Raw genomic sequence first — 17,581 nt, forward strand, 5'->3', positions numbered from 1 at the left:
CGAGTGGTTGCAACAGAGACCACATGGCCCTTAAAGCCTAAAATATTTATTGTCTGACCCTCGATAGAAAAACCCCCATTTGTTGAAACCCATATATTTAATGGCAAAGAGAAAATCTGGTTAAATAAAAGGCAGAAATTCCTTGTGGTAAAGGCATTCTATAACGTGCATTATTGCAGCATGTCAGAAATGTGACACTTCACCAGCCTGGGTAAGGTAGAGTTTTAAGACAGGTAGTAAGTCCATAAAGAAGCCCGGGCAAATTCTCTGAAGGCCAGGCCAGTTGGCGGGGCTCACGTCGCTGAAGTTCCCTTCCCTGCGTATGCAGTGGGTCTCAACTTCGGCTGCACCTGGGGAGCTTTAAAATATATATACACTTGGTTAGTTTCTGATTGAAATGGTCAGGGAGCAGCTCCCGAGGTGATTTGAATGATTCTCACGTGCAGCCAAGGGCAAACCACGGCCGGCTCGTGGTGGGGAACGAGGCAATGGTTCCTGGTGGCTCTGTCAGCCCACAGCTCATTGACGCCCGTTTCAGATGTTTGGAAAAATTGCAGCCTGCCTATCAAGTGACCTTTCCCGGACAAGAGCCCATTGTGAAGAAAGGCAAAATCTGCCCCATTGACATCACCCTAGCACAGAGAGCTTCCAATAAAAAGGTAATTTTTAAAAAGACACAATGTTTGAAAATGGTCTCTCTAATGTGGTTGGAGGTTTTCAGATTGTCCTCAACCACCACAAAGGTGATTTATGAAATACCCATGTTTGTGTGACTGGGCTGGGCCCCATATAAAGCAGGTAAAGCTGACCCCTCACTCACTGCTCTCTAGGATTTTGTGCCAGGAAACTGGCCAGAGCCTGGTTCCAGAGGTAAATAAGATTTTTTGTCTTATAGGCTTTCAACTCTTATTCAGTTATCTCCTGGGCCTTGCTCAGTGACAGTAACTTACAAAGAATTGCTAAGTTGCTGACTGTGTTTAGTTTGGCCACACAGAGTCTTGGGAAGCTGTCCTGGGGAAAAGGTGTACACATTCTGTGTGCCTCAAGAAGACAGCAGGATGGCTGGGCAGGAGTCCCAAGCAGACAGTCTTAGGTTCAAAATAAATAACCTTCTGGTAGTGTAGGGTTATGAGCGTGGTCTTCAGGATTAGAGACCTGGGTTCACACGTGGCCTTTGCTTCGCTGCTTGACCTTGAACAAGTTACTTAATGTCTTTTTGCCTAAGTTTCCTTAAGTGCTTTCTAAAATAGGGAGTTATTTTCTGGAAGTCTGCAAGCAAAGATTAGGCGGCCACTTGTTCATGCATTTGGTAGAGGTTGGAATAGATGTGATTTCTAGTGTCTTGTTGATTCTGAGATTCTCTTAGGGCTGGTGCCCCTTGGCAAACAGGTTATTTGGAGCTTTTATGGACTTTACTGAAAGCAGCTGTCCCCAGCCCTCTCCTGATAGTAACGTCCTGTACCATCTCCAGTCATGAATGAGAGAGAACTTGTATTAAAGAAATGGGAGAATTGTGACTTTTTAAAAAAGTATTATTTTCTTTTTTCATCTCAAGGTCACGTCATTTGTGAAGTTGATGAAAAATAGAAAAATGTGTTACTGATGAGATACTTGGCATTAAAAATTGTTTATTTTTAGGTGTGATGATAGTTTTGCCTTTATGATTAAAAGCCCTTAGGTTTTGGAGGTACACACTGAAATGTTTGTGTATGAAGTGATCTGATGTCTGGGAGGATTTGCTTTAGAGTAATATAAGGGGGGGCGGTGGATGGGGACATGAATCAGGTTGGTTATGATTTGATAACTAATGAAACTGGTGATGGGTATGTGGGAGCTCGTCATACTATTCTGCTTTTCTGTATGCTTAAAATACTCTATAATCACACTTTTAAAAAGGTATATATTATGTATTTAGTGTGATAAATATTCTCTATCCCACATATATAACACATATATTAGATGGGCTAGAATCAATTTAGAAGGACAAAAATAAAGTATTTGGGTGAAAAGACACCATGGTTGTAAGGATGATGAACATAGGGGGTGTTGAGGCTGCTAGCAGGCCTTCTGGAGGGAGGGTACGTGTCTGCACCCATCATCAGTCTTTTGTCCCCCCAGGTGACTGTGGTCCGGAATTTGGAGGCCTACGGACTGGACCCATGCACAGTGGCTGCCATCCTGCAGCAGCGATGCCAGGCTAGCACCACTGTCACTCCTGCCCCTGGGGCCAAGGACAGCCTGCAGGTCCAGATCCAGGGAAACCAGGTCCATCACCTCGGCCGGCTGTTGCTTGGTGAGCATCCCCTCTGAAGAAGCAGAGACACTGATCTCACTTGGCAAAAATCTTCCCATCCTCTGTAATATATGGCCACACAGTTTTTACCAACCAGCAAGAGGTGGAGCTAATGCTAATGTTTGAAACAGATCCTCTGGAGTAGTTTTCTTCCAGGTCCTTCCCTTTTTATAAGCATTGTTGGCACCCAAACTGCTAGGCACGTGCAGGGCTTTTTGCAGGTGTGACCTCTCTAATCATAATGAAGCTGCAGAACTGGTTCTGTTTTGCAGATGAGGAAACTGAGGTTCCGAGAGGTTCAGTGCCTTGCCCTGAGATAGTCAGCTACTGGCTGGGCTCTGAACTTTGTCAGACTTGTGGGCTGCTAGTTTGACATGCTTGCTGTAGAGCCAAGTTCTTTCGACCAACTCTGGGTCACACAGCCTCCAGTCTGTCCTCAATTCAAGCTGTCTTCTGCATTTCTGCCTGAGTCAGTTTCCTAAAACAAATGTGATTACATCACTCTCCTCTAAAGTTATTTTTGCCTCTTTAGTGCGCTCAGAAACAAGGCCCTCCCAGGCTCACCCACCCCAGTCAGGCTCTTCAGCAGCTCCGAGGCCTCAGCCACTGGCCTCCTGCTGTGCCCCAGACACACCACGCATATTCACACTTGGGTACTCACCTGGCGTGGCTCCCACAGCCAACTCTGCCTGACCCTAAAGGCTCATTGGCCAGCTTAGGGGTCACGGGAAGCCTGTCTCAGAGCATGTCCCATTTTTTCCTGTTTCCTAAAATTAGAGTTTGAAAAATTGCTAATGTAGCACTTTCCAGTTGTATTTATAGTTCTGGTTAGTGTCTGCAGCTTGGCTAATTTTTTCTGTCTGAACTTCCTGCTGAGCGTCTTAAGTCAGAGACCTTGCCCTTTTCATCTTTATTCATGTTCAGGGCCTGGCACATAGTAAATGCTTAATAAGCAAATTTATTTTATGATATAAGGTAGTAATCAGCAGTTAGCTTTTATAATTGAGCCTTTTTAAGTGAAGAACCCTGTATGAGGTGCTGAGAGAAATACAGAGGAAAACAGACAATCTCTCATGAGAAGGTTCTAAATGCCTGAAGTACACCTAGCAAGTAGCTATCAGTGTGAAAATGACTGAAATTCACACATACCTCCACATCTAGGAAAAACACTTCATCCCAGAAGGCCTCTGTAGGAGCCGAGTTTGAAAAGTGTACAAGAGCAGATCCATGGTGGAAATGGTTTGAACAAATGGTCAACAGGAATGAGCACCCAAGTGATGAGAGGGCCAGGAGGTAGCTGTGCGGGTGGGGGCCCATGGGGTTGGGGCCAAGGAGGGACCTTGTGAGACAGCAGGGGCTGTGGGAGGGCAGGAGGGGGAGTTCGTCCCCCACTGACGAGTTCCTGCGTTTTGGATTATAGAAGAATATCAGCTTCCTCGGAAACACATCCAAGGCCTAGAAAAGGCCCCCAAGCCTGGCAAGAAGAAGTGACAGACTCTTGCTTCATGTGGTCGATCCCGTGGAATCCAGGTTCTGGGCTGCTCACTCATAGGAGCATTTTCAGCTTTTGCAAACAAAAAATATATAATTCTTTACCAGAATAAATTTTTATTCTAATCTAAATCTGATTTCCCTCTTGTTTCCCCCACTTAGCTAAAATGTACTAAATTTTCAAGCCAGGAGCCGTTTTACCCAACAGAAGAGGCTGGAGTGCCTTTCCATTCATGTGGCTTCAGTGGTTTGGGTTCCTCCCCGGGTCTCAAGTCCAGGCAGCCCACCAGAGTGCAGGCAGGTGAGGCCTTCCTGTTAGTTTGAAGTTCCTCTGACAAATAATCCACAGCCTCTTGCTCATCTATTCCTACTATCTCACTAACCTCCCAGCCCAAAATAATGCTTCCCATCTCAAAGGGTTATTCATACAGAAAGCAGAACCCAGCTGTTTTGTCATCAACCCAGGCAAAAGAGGCAAGGACTGGCCCTGAATTACAGCAAAATTTAAACTCTAGGACGCGGGTTTCCGTCTAGTGATTGTTCCCTGCATTAGTGCACTGCCATTAGCAGTGGTAAACTGATGCGGCCTCCAAGTGATGGCTTCCTTACCGTGAAGGCTTATCAGGCAGATGTTTTCTAAACTTCCTAACTGGGGCTCCTGCTAATGTCGGGGCCATGTACATTACACTTTTCAGAGGGGCCACGAACTCCCGGAAATAGTACACCAGGTTTTGTTTGATCATCTTCCCAAGAGAGGTTACCAGGCATTTGTCGCATTCCCAATGGAACACTTGATGCGAGAAGGTCCAGAACCATTGCCTTGGTCCCTGCTCAGTTCATGGAAGTCACTTCTGTGGCTGAAACTCTCCTGTAAAATTGGAGGGCGAAAGGGCTGAGCTGAATCCCTTTAGGGTTCTTTAGGTTGTACCATCAAAACAATTATACTTCAACTTATTTTTTCTTTCTCATCTCATTTTTTAAAAGAAACAGATGCCCAGCTGGTGTTGCTCAGTGGTTAAGTGTCGACCTATGAACCAGGAGGTCATGGTTCGATTCGGTCAGGGCACATGCCTGGGTTGCAGGCTTGATTCCCAGTGTGGGATGTGCAGGAGGCAGCTGATCAATGATTCTCTCATCATTGATGTTTCTCTATTTCTCTCTCTTCTTCTCTGAAATCAATAAAAATATATTTTAAAAAGGAAAAAAGAAAAGGGAACCCTCATGCCCTGCTGGTGGGAATGCTGATTGGTGCAGCCACTCTGCAAAGCAATATGGAGGTTCCTCAGAAAACTGAAAGTAGAACTACCATATGACCCAGCAATCCCACTTCTGGGTATTTATCTGAAGAAAACAGAAATGCTAATTTAAAACGATATCTGCACCCCTGTGTTCATTGCAGCATTATTTACAATAGCCAAGACATGGAAGCAACCTAGATACCCATCGACAGACAACTGGATAAAGGCATAATACAGATAATGAAATATTAGCCATAAAAAAGAGTAAAATCTTGCCACTTCTGACAACATGGATGGACCGAGAGGGCATCATGCTAAATGAAATAAGTCAGACAAATACTGTATGATTTCACATATATGGGGAATCTACGAAAACAAACGGACAAAACAGAAACAGACTCATTGATACAGAATAAACTAATGGTTGCCTGAAGGGAGGGAGTGGATGACAGGTGAAGGAGAATGAGTTGTAAACTTCCAGTTATAAAATAATTCATGGGGATGAATGTACAACACAGGGACTATAGTCAGTATCACAATGACTCTGTACAGTTACAGATGGTTCTAGACTCACTGTATTGCTTTGAATGTCAAATCACTGTGTCGTACATACAAACCTAATAACGTCGTGTCAATTATACTTCAATCATAAAAAATAAACTGGAAGCAGAAAAAAGAAATAGAAGAATCATTGCTTACCTCAGTAGCTGGTCTTGGAGTTTAATCCCGCTCAGCTCCAGAAAGCGCTTCTCTTTTCTAACTCACCATCTTTCCTCCCCTGCTCCGTGGGGACGCCGAGTAGCCGGTTACCTAGCAGCACGCTCTAGCCATGTATTTGGACAGTTTCCTCAAGATTATTTGAACAGTAGCTTCACGCCTCTGTCTGCTGGCAAAAGAAAATCTGACACTGCCAAGAAATGTGCTCGTCTCGGTTCCCACCGCCCTCCAGCTCCCAAGTCCCATGAAAAGGTCAAGTTCAAGGAAGAGGTCTTCAGTCTGAATCACTTTTGCAATGAACTTTATTACTTTTTTTTCTTTAAACCCATATAGGAAAGGCATTTAAGGAGAAAATATCCTCAAAACACACACACGGGGAAACAGGAGGATAGAAGGCACTACCAGCAGTCACGCCCTCCCCGGGGAGGGAGGGGAGGCTCGGACCCTGGGTCCTGGGTTAACTGTGCTTCAGATAAAGTCTGCGTTTTCCCATAACGTTCTTATTTCATAAACACCCCTATCTCTTCATACATAGCTATATATACATAGCCTTTATGGTATATATGTACATGAGTTTTGTTTTCTTCTTTCTCAAAAATAAAGTAGCCACCCCCGTCAGGAGGTTCTCAGCAGCATTCACAGCGTTGCAGCAGGAGCCGTGCCTTCTATCCGTGGTAGAGACATGCAGCGTGAAGGGAAAGGACTCGACCGCTCCCTGAACTACACAGCAGGAGAGAGGCTTTCCGGGGGGAGTGCTAAGGCTGAGCATGAGATGGCAGACCATAGCGTTCCGTGGTTTAAAATCTCAAGCTGCCAGCCTGTCTCGCTTCTGCAGCTCTGAAGACTAGCACAGCCTGTATGATGAAGGGTCAGCATTCCTTCTGGGATCAGGGCAGTGTGGACTCGGCGAGGCTGCACAAAGGAACCTGGGCTTGAACCAACCCAAGAAGGACTTGGGACGGCAGAGGACATCGAAGAAAGGGTCTCTCAGAGGCCGACTGAAAAAGCTGCCCTGCCTTCTCCCTCGCACTGGAGTGTCTGCATCCGGCTACCTGCTTGCGCTGTGTGGCTAGTGTACTTTTAAGTTTGGGCTGAAACAGGAGCCAGTACAAGTGAGTCGGGAATCTGATCCGCCCTGTCAATGTGGTTTGACATCTCTCAGGGGAATCAAAGCCCAGGAACTTCAGTAGGAAGAAGGCTTGACCCTGACCCTGACCCCTGACACAGGGAGGGCTCTCCGGGCCTTGTCTCCCACACCGCTGTGGCCCACTTCCTGGCAGGAACAAGCCAGCAGCAAAGCTTCAAACAAACTCCCTGCTCCCGTCTCTCTGGAAACAAAAAGGCACTGAGGTCAGCGGGGAGGTCAGCGGGAGGCCAGCCCCACGCTCGCTGAGCGCAATGCCACTGGCTGGCCCGTGCTTCAGAACACAGAGGACTCCACGTGGCTGGGTGGGAAGTTCCCCTCTAAAATCAAGGCAGCTCCTCTGGCAGCACCCCGATTCCATACCCCATACAGGAGAGGCCGTGCTGGAGGCCCAGGTCCAAGGCAGCCAGGCCCTCCCCGTTCTCTCGCTGGTGGAAAGCTGGAGACACTTGGACACGTTTCTCCGCTAGCTCTTTGGCTTCCTCTGGCTGCCCGATTTCCGTGCTAGCAGGAGACTTCTAAAATGGCGAGTAGCTGGTTTCCTTGGTGGAAACACGAGGATGATGGCAATATTAAATACAGTTGGAAGTGAAGAACAAACAGTTGTTGACAATGACGCAGTGAAGCATCACACACACACACGCAGATGTACACCTACGCCTTTGGGCTCACATGTGCACAGACTCCGGCGATGAGGGCCAGGGCCAGGCTGCAGCTTCCCCGGAAATCTGAGCCACTTCAGCCCTGGCTCTTCTGACCTGGGCGCCTGGGCCAGTGCGGGACAGGCCTTTTATGAGCATCATCCTGCTTTCAGGAGCTTAGCTCAGACCTGCTAAAGGAAGATGCTACAGCTTTTAACTCATAAATAAGATCCTGTGGGTGGCACGTAAAGGAGAAATAAAGGAGGCAACTATTTGGTTTGTGAACGGCTTGCAGATTGCGGGAGGGCGCCGGCTGCTCTTTGCACAAGTGCCACCTGGCAGGTGCAGACGGGCGCTGCGTGGCGGTGGGCAGGACCCAGCCCCATGCACACACGTGTCCATCAGACTGTGCCGCATCTGGGACTGCTGATGGGCACGCATCTGTCAGAGGTGTCCTGAGAAAAAGTGTCTGTTGCAAAATAATAGTTAATAATAAAAATAAATCCGTGGGCACTGGGAGCGAGGAAGCAGGACCGGTTAGCCAGGTTGGCCTTGGGACTCTCTCAAGGCCTCCTCCAGTTTCTGCCTAAACTTGTCATACTTCTTCTGCACTTGTTGGATTTTGTCCTGCTCTTCTTTTTCCAGGATTGTTAGGAAGTTCTGGAGCTCGGGGATGGAAAAGGCATCCCACTGTGAAGCGAGAGGGAGAAGCAGGGAGAGAACGAATAGGAGACGGTTTAGAAGTCGCCCGACCCGAGGGCCCTGCTGCTCAGGCTCACAGCTGCGCACAGTCAGTCCACTACTGAACAGGCAGGTGCAGGGAGCACAGCTTGGGTTTCCCGTGTCATATTAGCAACACATTTTCAAATCCTCATATATCACGAGCAAGAGGTTATCCACGAGCCGATTATCAATATTATTAGTCAGTAATCTTAAATGTTCTCTGTAGCAGCTGAGATCTTAACAGTGATGCTGGGGCCACCCAGGGCCCCGGCTGGTCTGCTCCATCTGTCTGTAGGGTGACAGGAGGCTCCCCACATGCAGACCCTCAGGATTTGGAGGAGAACTGGACTTGGGCTCAGGAGGCTGGATTTCAGCCTGAAGCACCCTGTGACCTTGAGGTCATCACCCCCCCACCCCCCCAACCACCACCCTTCTCAGCCTGTTTCCTCATCTGCTGGCAGAGCAGATAATGAGAGAACATAACCCGCAAAGCTCTGCAGAGCCTCGCTGGCCCAGGCCTGCCGGGATGGCCTGGCCTTTCAGGCTGACCTAGGAGCTGAGGCCCCGGGGGCCAGGGGTTTGGACCACTAAATTCTTGGAGCACACAGGAGTGGTGAGGTTTATCTGGTCCCATCCCCACATTTCAGAGAAAACAAGTCCACACAGGGAAGGTGGGGTAACCACCATCACAGAACTTAAGGCGGCGGAGCTAGAAGCAGAGCCCAGGCCTCGGAACCCCCAGGCCCGCCAGCTGTCCCCGGGCCAGCCACGCTCCAGCCTTTCCAATGGATACTTCCCCAAACAACCAGACCTGCCTGGGTGAAGTGGGGAGAAGGCACAGAGCCCCACTTGCCTAGATCCCCCAAATCTCCAAAGTGACCTCAAGACTGCTCTGCCAAGCCCTAGGCCTCCACTGAGCTCGGAGTGACAAACACCGCGAGAGGTCTCCGCCTTCCCAGTGTCCCAGGCCTCTGGGGCACCTGTCTGGGTTCTGCCCGTTTTACGCCACCAGACTCCTCTAGGGGGAGCGCGGTCAATGTTTAAGAACCAGGGAGAGACAAAGGCTCAGACATCTCTGTGGTGCTTGCTGGGCCTCAGGCCACCCTGGAGCGAACCCACCTGGGCTTACCCAAGGAGCTGCCAGGGCCCCTCCATCTGAGCTCTCAGAAATGAAGCACCCGAAATCCTCTTTCCACAGGCCTTGCCAGACACAGGCCCAGACTTGCTGCCAACCTGGCTTACACCCTGGACCTGGGCCCGCACTCACCCCAGCTCCACTCCTCCAGCCATTTTCCTGCCGCACCTGTGCTGGGCAGTGAGGACACACCCCTGCGCCACCCGCGGTGCCCCGGGGCTGCGTCTGTGCAGCTGCAAAGGGCCCAGGCCTACCTCCACCTCTCCAGTCTCGTTCTCCTTGAGCACAAAGCTGAGGACGTCCGTGTCGGGCCCGGCCAGCAAGCGCAGGTAGAGGGGGCAGTCGGCCACGGAGAGCTTCTGGAACAGCACTGCGAACCAAGCAAACCGAGAGGGGGGCTGGAGCTGGGCCGGGAGAGGGGCGGGCCCTGCTGGGGTGGGGGCCTGGACAGAGCGGTGCTGATAACAGATGGAGTGGTCCTTTCAACCACAGAATGAACCTGACAAGAATATCCGGGGAGTGCCCGGCCGCGGTGGCTCAGTGGTTGAGCGTCGACCTATGAACCAGGAGATCATGGTTCGATTCCAGTCAGGGCACATGCCCGGGTTGCGGGCTCGATCCCCAGTAGGGGGCGTGCAGGAGGCAGCTCTCTCATTGATGTTTCTATCTCTTCCTCTCCCTTCCTCTCTGAAATCAATCAAAACAACAAGAAGAATACACGGGGAGTAACCTTTCATCTCTGGTGTGAGGGGGAAGCATGTTTCCATTCACGTCATCTCCCAAAAGATTAGGAGCCATGGGGCGGGTTCCCGCTCACTCCAGATTAGGAGGTGGGAGCCCGGGTGTGGGTTTCCTGAAGTCACACGCGGAGCGAGGGGCACAGGGAGGGCATGAGCTGCAGCCCGCTCCCGGCCCTGCATGCTGCACACGGATGGCCTGGCCTCACTGCGGGGCCGGCGAGGGCCACTCCTCCCCCAGCCCCCGCGGGTTGGTGGGGACACAGACAGTTAGGAAGGTGGTTTCTGGGGCGGAGCTCCCACTCCCATACCTTGCCCGTCCTTGTGTATCCGCTTGAAAAGTGCAAACTTCTGGGGATTGTCCACGACCATGAACTTCTTGAGCAGCCCCTGGATGACCTCGCTGACCGTGGTGGTGCTGCTGATGTGCAGCTGCTTGATGGCGTCGAGCGGCAGGTAGAAGGACGTCCGCTTGTCCGTGGTGGCCGCCAGGTTCACTTCCTTGATGGCGTCATAGATGGACTGGGGCCGGATCCCAGCAGGCACCGTCACTGGCCGCCGCAGTTTCAGATGCACTTTGATGAAACCCGTGTAGGTGCCGTCTTCACTCTGCCCGTGAGTGGGGGGGGGGGGGGGGGAGAGAAACGACAGATGGGGTCAGGGCGGGGCTGCCTTGCATGGTCCTTGCCACTGCCCCGGGCAACCCCCACCTGTCTCCCTGACTTCCTTCCTGCCTCCTTTAACCTAGGGGTGCCCAGTGGGCCCCAAGAAGGCCCACAGTATGTAGCTACCAGGAAGCATATTTGGGGCAGCTGTAGCTTTGTCTCCAGAGCTTCCTGCCCCAAATCTGCCACCAGTCCGATGCTGATTGCCTTAGGCGAGTCCCCCCTCTAAGAGGCAGGGTCTGAGTGGCCTCTTTCTAAAACCCACAGCCTGTAAGACAAACCCAGGCCCATCTGTGACTGGATTTCCTGGGGCCTCATTTGGTTAAGCCCCAAAGAACCAGTTGCTGCCAGCCACCAGCAGGGGGCAGGGTTCCTCCACTTTCTCCTCTCCTCCCTTCCCCTCCCCACTGAAGATGGCCTTTCTGATCCTGGCACAAAGTGGGCACCCTACCACCCCCACACGCAAGCTCTGCCCAATCCAAGGAAGCTTCCCCAGACACAGGCTGTACCTGTGCAACCAAGAGGGGCTGCGAACACCCCCTGTCCAGGGCTTCCTGGGGCCCAAGCCATGCCAGGCCCTCAGTCACTGTGTATCTCCCTTTTACCGTAAAACTCAGAGAAGTTAAGAAAGTCTCCCAGTCACAAGCGAACAAGTGGAAGAGCCAGAGATGGGATCTGTGTCTTACTCTACAGCCAATCCTATTTCTCTAAAGTACGGGCCCTGGCCGCCTTCCACAGCCCGAGGCCTCCAGAGGCCAGAAGAAAGGGGACGTCAAGGGGGGAGCCCCAGAATCCAGAGGGACTGCCGAGGAGCGAGACGGGAAGAGGGTGTGGAGAGGCCTGGGGGCACGGGTGGGCAGGCCCGCTCACCAGCTTCATGCCCAGGCAGTTCTTCTCACGGCTGTTGTAGCTGGCGATCTGCTGCTTGATCTCCTGCAGCGTGGGCGGGCGCCGCAGCTCCTCCGCGGGTTTACAGGCATTCTGGAACAGACACAGAGGTGAGGGTGGGTGTACACGGTTCTCAGGATTCAAAGGGGGAACGACACGCCCTCCCGAAGGCCTCTGACCCCGCAGAAGCGAGCAGCAGCCCCACGCAGTGACAGTGGATGGCGGGACGCATCTATCTGCTAGACCTGGAGCTGTTACTGTCCGCTGCTAAGGTTTCCACAGCAGATGCAAGAAAAATGGGTCCCCACGCTGTCTGTCTGACCGTGGCAGCCAAGAACGAATGGGGAATACAGGAAAGAACGTGGAGTTTCTGCAACTCAGAAACAACTGTAAGCAGTGAAGAGCCCATTTTACTCCAAAGAAGAATCTAAAATATGAGTTTACGAGAGAAGTACTGAAAATCACTCCCCTTCACCCTTGTCATCTGATTGAGTCCACTTTTTAAGGGTTGAAACTAATTAAAACAGTGAGTTCTTTTATTAAAAAAAAAAAAAAGGTACATGGATTTAGGGTAGAAACAGAAGTCAAATCCCAGCTGTGCCATCGCCTCGCCCACCACCCCTGGGGAAGTAACTTCAATCTCCCTCAGCCTCAGTCTCCTCATCTGTGAAATGGGAGCAATACCTCTCCCTTGGGCTTGTTGTGAGAACAATGTGAAAGTGCCCGTCCCACAGGCATTGACTTTGAACTCCGAGAACCAGCAGAGCTCTTTTGCTGACAAAGGGCTTCTATGGAAAAGATGCTTTTAGATGCTATGGGCGATGCAAAGAAATGCAAGCACGCTCCATCTCCTCGGGGAAGTAACAGTAGAGGTGGAGAGACCTGACTGTGCACCGATGCAGCACGTGCGGACTGAATGACAGCAATTCTCCCGGGCCCAGAGTCCGAGGGCACAGGGACATCCGCTCAGGCCCCATGTCATAGGAAGTACGTGTGTATTTGTCAATGAACGAGTGAAGTGGTGGGGGCTGGGCTGTAGCCCTCTGTGATGATTGAGGGGATAAACCTCCTCTGCTGGGGCGGAGGGACACCCAGCATTCACTCAGCACCGGCCTGTGCCTGCACTCGGCATGCATTACCTCATTTAATCCTCATGAACCAAAACTCTGCAAGACAGTGTGCTGCCCATTTTACAGGCAGACCGCGAGAGTAAGAGGTCAGTAACTTGCCTGAGGCCGCCGTCAGTGTGTGCAGAACTGGAAGAAAAGCCAGGTCTGTTCTGTGTGCTCTTCCTATGACGTCATGACTTCTCGTCCCTCCCCACCCCCGGGAAGGTAACGGGCGGACGGAGCTGAGGTGATGGAGGTCAGTGTTCTTCACACCGTGGAAGGGGTCCCTCAGTCAACCCCCCGGATTTCTCTCAAGTTCACTGTCAAGCACCTTCCCGGTGTTTTCTCCTGGTCTGAGTGTGGCTGGGAGTGCAGGAGGAGCCATAATTTGGGGGAACAAATGACTAAGTAGGTTGGTTGGTCAAAACCCACCCAGAATTTGCCTGATCTTAGAAATCTACCCAATTCAGGGAGGGTCAGGGTTCTCTTTTGGCCAAAGAGAAGAGAGGCCGAGGGGGACAGGTGATGGTGTTCTCTGGGCTGCCTCCCTAACACCATCCAACGCCGTGCCGTGGGCGCGGGTTTGGCTGGGGAATTCACAGCCCTCTGCCACCACATCACCACCCCGTGAACACCACGGGCACCCACAGCAGAGCCGGACCTGCCCCCTCCCTCAGCAAGCTGTCCCGTGGGAGACACGCCACACTCAGCAGCACCCACCACTTCCTCCTCTCACTTTCCAGTCCCACGGAGCCCATGACATGCCAAGCTCCGTGGCTGCCAAGGAGCGCCGGTGTGGCCCCCACCCTCCCCCCGGAGGTGAGTGGACAGCCCTGGTCTGTGACGGCATCTTCCCTCGGCCTGTCCTCCCCCTTCCCTCTTCCTCAGGGATCTTGAGAACAGCACTGTGCCACGCGCTTTCACATGCCCGGTCTCACGTACTACATTATCTTATTCCCATTTTACAGATTACAAAACCGAGGCTCAGGGAGGTGAAGGACGTGCCTGAGTGTCTAGGTCCCCCTGCTAGTGAGGGGCTGAGTAGGGCCTAGAACCAAGTCCACCTGAGTCTGAGGCCCATGTTCTCCATCCACCACGTGGCCTCCTAGGACGGCCTCTTCCGCTGACGGGGCTGCCGCCCCCCGCCCCCCAGCCCCCCCTCCCCCAAAGATCACCGAGGTTCCACGCCACAGGGCTGGATGCGCAGCTGCTACACCAAGGCCTATCAATTGCGTGGCCTGTGAGAGGCTCATCCAGGGTGCACTGGACCCGTGGGTCAGGCCAGAAGCCTCGGCCCCGGGAGCAGCCGGCTCCTGAGAGGATGGTAAGAAGGAGCTTCTCATCTCTTCAGCCGCCAGGATGGGGGCCCACCTTTTCCTGCTGGACCTCGAGTCCAAAGAAGACCACCCAAGGGGAAGCACTCCCAAGACACCTCCTGTTTGCTGAAGCCTCACTGACTGTCTTCACTCGCTGTTGATTCATTCATCCGAGGACCTCAAAACAGAGCTTCTCACCCCTTCCCTGGGCGTGTCTCTGGGACCTGGCCTGCCCGCTGGGAGCTTCCAGTCCAAGGACCGGGGTCCCGTTACTATTCTGTGCTCCGTCCGTCTCTGCAGCACGCAGGCTGCTGCTCGGAGTGAATAGCCTTCTCCTATTCATCTATTTAAAAGAGTTAATGGATGGAAAGAAAACTCTAGAAGCTCTGGGAGCTCTCTCATAGTTTCCAACCGAACTACAGCCATCTCTCTGTTGGAAAAGGCATCTGGGTCCCCACTTCCACAGGCCCATGTTCCAGGCCTGGTTTTGAATGCAGCCAGAGTCGGGACTGCCCTAACCCAGGGCTTCTTCCTGTTCCCCTTTCTTTAGCAGATAACCCATCTCTTCTAAGCCATTCCCACCACAAACCTGGGGGAGTGACGTGAGTGGCCGTGGGCACCCGCTCCAGCACTGACGCAGAAGACAGCCGTCCAGACTCCACCACCCATCGGGGAGTGCCAGGAGCCCTGCGTGGCCAACACCCGAAATCTCACACCCTGGGATGTCAGCCGCAGGCTGGGCTGGCTGCTGCCCACGCCAGATCTGGCAGACAAGGTCTGACCCACGGACCGAATGAGTCACCTCCCAAAATAGGCCAATCAGCCAGCCAGCCACAGCCACAAGGGCCCGCCAATCCTTTCCCATCCAAGGGATGGCACGGAATCTAGACCGGTGATGCTTAAACACAGCCGCACATGCAGTCCTCGGGGGGATCGTCAGAAACTCAGCGCCTAAGCTCCATCCTGGACATTTCATCGGTCTGCGGTGCACCCTGGGCCCTGGGAGTTTGGAGTCTCCCAGGTGATCCTAATGCGCAGGACTGTTTGAGAAGAACGGGTATTTGCAGACCTCAGGGGTCCCCATCCCGCTGCAGAGGCCCACAGACACCCACTGCCCAAGTATCTGCTGTGTGAACAGATCAATCATATAGTAATCTTGCCTAGCCGGCTTGGCTCAGTGGTTGAGCATTGACCTATGAACCAGGAGGCCACGGTTTGATTCCCAGTCAGGGCACATGCCTGGGTTGCGGGCTCCATCCCCAGTGCAGGGCGTACGGGAGGCAGCCGATCAATGATTCCCTCATCATTGATGTTTCTCTCTCTCTCTCCCTCTTTCTTCCTTTCTGAAATCAAAATTTAATAATTAAAAAAAGTAATAATATAGTAACCTTCAGAGGATAAGGCAAAGACCCCAATCTCTTCACCTGCCATTCTCCCGTGCTCAGAGTGAAAGATTTGTCTCTGTCCACGGCACAAAGGTAGGCACCAGGCAGACGGAGTTTGTCTCCTGGGGTGGCCCACGATGGAGACAGAACAGGAAAGTCACTCTTAGGATTTAACAAATACTGGCTGTGGCCCATGAGGCGTCTCTCCTTGGGGGTTTACCCATCTCAGTGCATCTGGCATGGAATCCATTTGCTCTGATTAAGCCCTGGCATTGGTAACAGATGGTTTAGCTGCTCCCCATGCCCCCCGGCACATCTGGGGCATGGGGTGGGGGGGGAATGTCCTGAGCCATAGAAAGGGCTGTGTCCTCTCTTTGCTCTCAAGATTATTGGGGTGCAGACGCCTGAAAAGGCTGGGTGTCTGTCACGGGTCAGAGCAGAGATGCCTGCTGAGAGAGCGATCCTCAACATTTTCTATTAAAATATCCTCAACAACAAAATACAGAGCACCATCCCCTGGCAGTCTGGGGCCTGCCTCCAAGCAGAATTCCCTTAAGTTGAATTTTACCTTAAGAAAAGGACAACGAACACCGGCTGATGATGCAATCTAAGCCACGATCTGAGGAGAAGGGGTGCTGAGTGAATCTTTTGGCTTTTAGTATCCCCAGGTACACACGGGGCAACCCCAGGAGCTCTGGCAATGAGGGGCCCGTGGTGAGGAGTTGGCCGAGGAGACTGTGTCCCACCCTCAGGGTGAAGCCATCAGATTAACATTCATCCCATCTTTTCTTGACCTAAATCACACAAAACTCATTTTTGTCAAAAATTTCACTATTTGAACTTCTTCCTGCACACTGTTTTTGCCTCATCGCTCCTGTCTGCTCCTCTCCAGTCCCGTTGTCTTGTCTAGTCCCTTCATCTGATCGCCCCAGTCCTTAATGGTGACGATGATCATCCTTATTGTTATTTACTGGCTAACTATGTGCCAGGCGCTGTTCTACTCACCACCAGTTTATGAGAAATGCACCATTATCATGCCCATTTCACAGATGCGGAAATGGAGCCCCAGCAAGATTAAAGCAAACCTACATCTAAAGCTAACACTATAGCACCTGGCACTTAAATATGCAACTATTGATATTAATCTCCAAGTACACCGTCCATCTTGGTTTTTCTTCCCAACTAGACTGAAGCTCCTTAAAGACTTACACCATGCTTCCATTTCTTCTCTACACCTGGTGCACGGAGTATTAAGCAGATATAACAAATACTTGCCCAGGAAACTTTAATGCCCTGGACAGTTTTTCTCATTGGTTAGAGCATCGGCCCACAGACCGAAGGTACGTGTGTTCAATTCCCTGTTAAGGGCACGCACTTCGGGTTGTTGGTTCTATCCCAGGCCCAGTTGGGGCACGTGCAGGAGGCAACCAATCAATGTGTCTCTCTGACATCGATGTTTCACTCTCTCTCCTCCTCCTACCTCCCCTCCACTCTCTAAAAATATCCTCAGGCGAGAATTTAAAAAAAAAAAAAAAGATACCTCAATGGTCCCCTACTGGCTACAGGAGAAAAAGGATCCAACTTCTCCCTAGGAATCACAGTACCATGAGCCTTGGATTTCAACTTGGACTGAGCTCTGTGGGAGAAGAGCCTGTTCCTGTCTTGCCCACCTGGCACCCCAGAGCCTAGTTCCAGCTTGGCACAGAGTAGAAGCTCAGGTAACACCTGCAGGATGTTGGGGTGCTGACTCCCATTACTAAGTGATCTTGAGAGTCAGATAACCACTTTGAGGCTCAGCTTCTTCCTCTACACATTGGGGTGACATACCTTTATTGCTCATAGCATCGATGCAAAAGTAAAACAAATTGAGGTGATGAGTATAAAAGTGTTTTGGGAAAGATCAAGCCTCATATTGTTACCATCTTCCCAGGCACACGCAGTCCGACCCCCATGGGCACTGCTTCTGGATTGGCCACGTGCCGGGGAGTTTGCTCACGCCTTTCTCTACGCTAGTGGTTGGCAAACACTTTCTGTTTGGGGCCAGGTAATATATATTTCAGGCTTTCAGGCCAGATCGTCTCTGTTGTAGCTATCCAACC

General features: G+C 51.6%; 2 protein-coding genes and 1 non-coding gene across 7 annotated transcripts in view; 2 read left to right on the forward strand and 1 right to left on the reverse strand.

The window, feature by feature from the left end:
- Window positions 1-3,916, forward strand: part of EIF2D (eukaryotic translation initiation factor 2D) — a 32,315-nt gene extending 28,399 nt beyond the window's left edge. For 3 of the 4 annotated variants that reach the window (XM_054711395.1, XM_054711396.1, XM_054711397.1), the window contains 3 exons: window positions 512-659; window positions 2,119-2,293; window positions 3,714-3,916. In XM_054711395.1, coding sequence (XP_054567370.1) covers window positions 512-659; window positions 2,119-2,293; window positions 3,714-3,784 — 394 coding nt within the window. In that variant the 3' untranslated portion in view covers window positions 3,785-3,916. The remainder of the gene's footprint in view (window positions 1-511; window positions 660-2,118; window positions 2,294-3,713) is intronic. The other variant, XM_008154179.3, reaches the window with a different exon arrangement.
- A 2,006-nt stretch (window positions 3,917-5,922) lies between these two features.
- Window positions 5,923-17,581, reverse strand: part of RASSF5 (Ras association domain family member 5) — a 71,218-nt gene continuing 59,559 nt past the window's right edge. Inside the window, exons 3-6 of one of the 2 annotated variants that reach the window (XM_054711724.1) lie at window positions 11,655-11,765; window positions 10,431-10,728; window positions 9,637-9,752; window positions 5,923-8,214 (exon numbers count right to left, since the gene is read on the reverse strand). In XM_054711724.1, coding sequence (XP_054567699.1) covers window positions 8,062-8,214; window positions 9,637-9,752; window positions 10,431-10,728; window positions 11,655-11,765 — 678 coding nt within the window. In that variant the 3' untranslated portion in view covers window positions 5,923-8,061. The remainder of the gene's footprint in view (window positions 8,215-9,636; window positions 9,753-10,430; window positions 10,729-11,654; window positions 11,766-17,581) is intronic. The other variant, XM_008154181.3, reaches the window with a different exon arrangement.
- Window positions 11,899-12,027, forward strand: LOC114227334 (small nucleolar RNA SNORA31). Its single transcript, XR_003613372.1, has one exon. It is a non-coding gene; the product is annotated as a small nucleolar RNA SNORA31 (small nucleolar RNA).

This window comes from Eptesicus fuscus, chromosome 22 (genome assembly GCF_027574615.1).
Source record: "Eptesicus fuscus isolate TK198812 chromosome 22, DD_ASM_mEF_20220401, whole genome shotgun sequence".
Taxonomy (NCBI): Eukaryota; Metazoa; Chordata; class Mammalia; order Chiroptera; family Vespertilionidae; genus Eptesicus; species Eptesicus fuscus.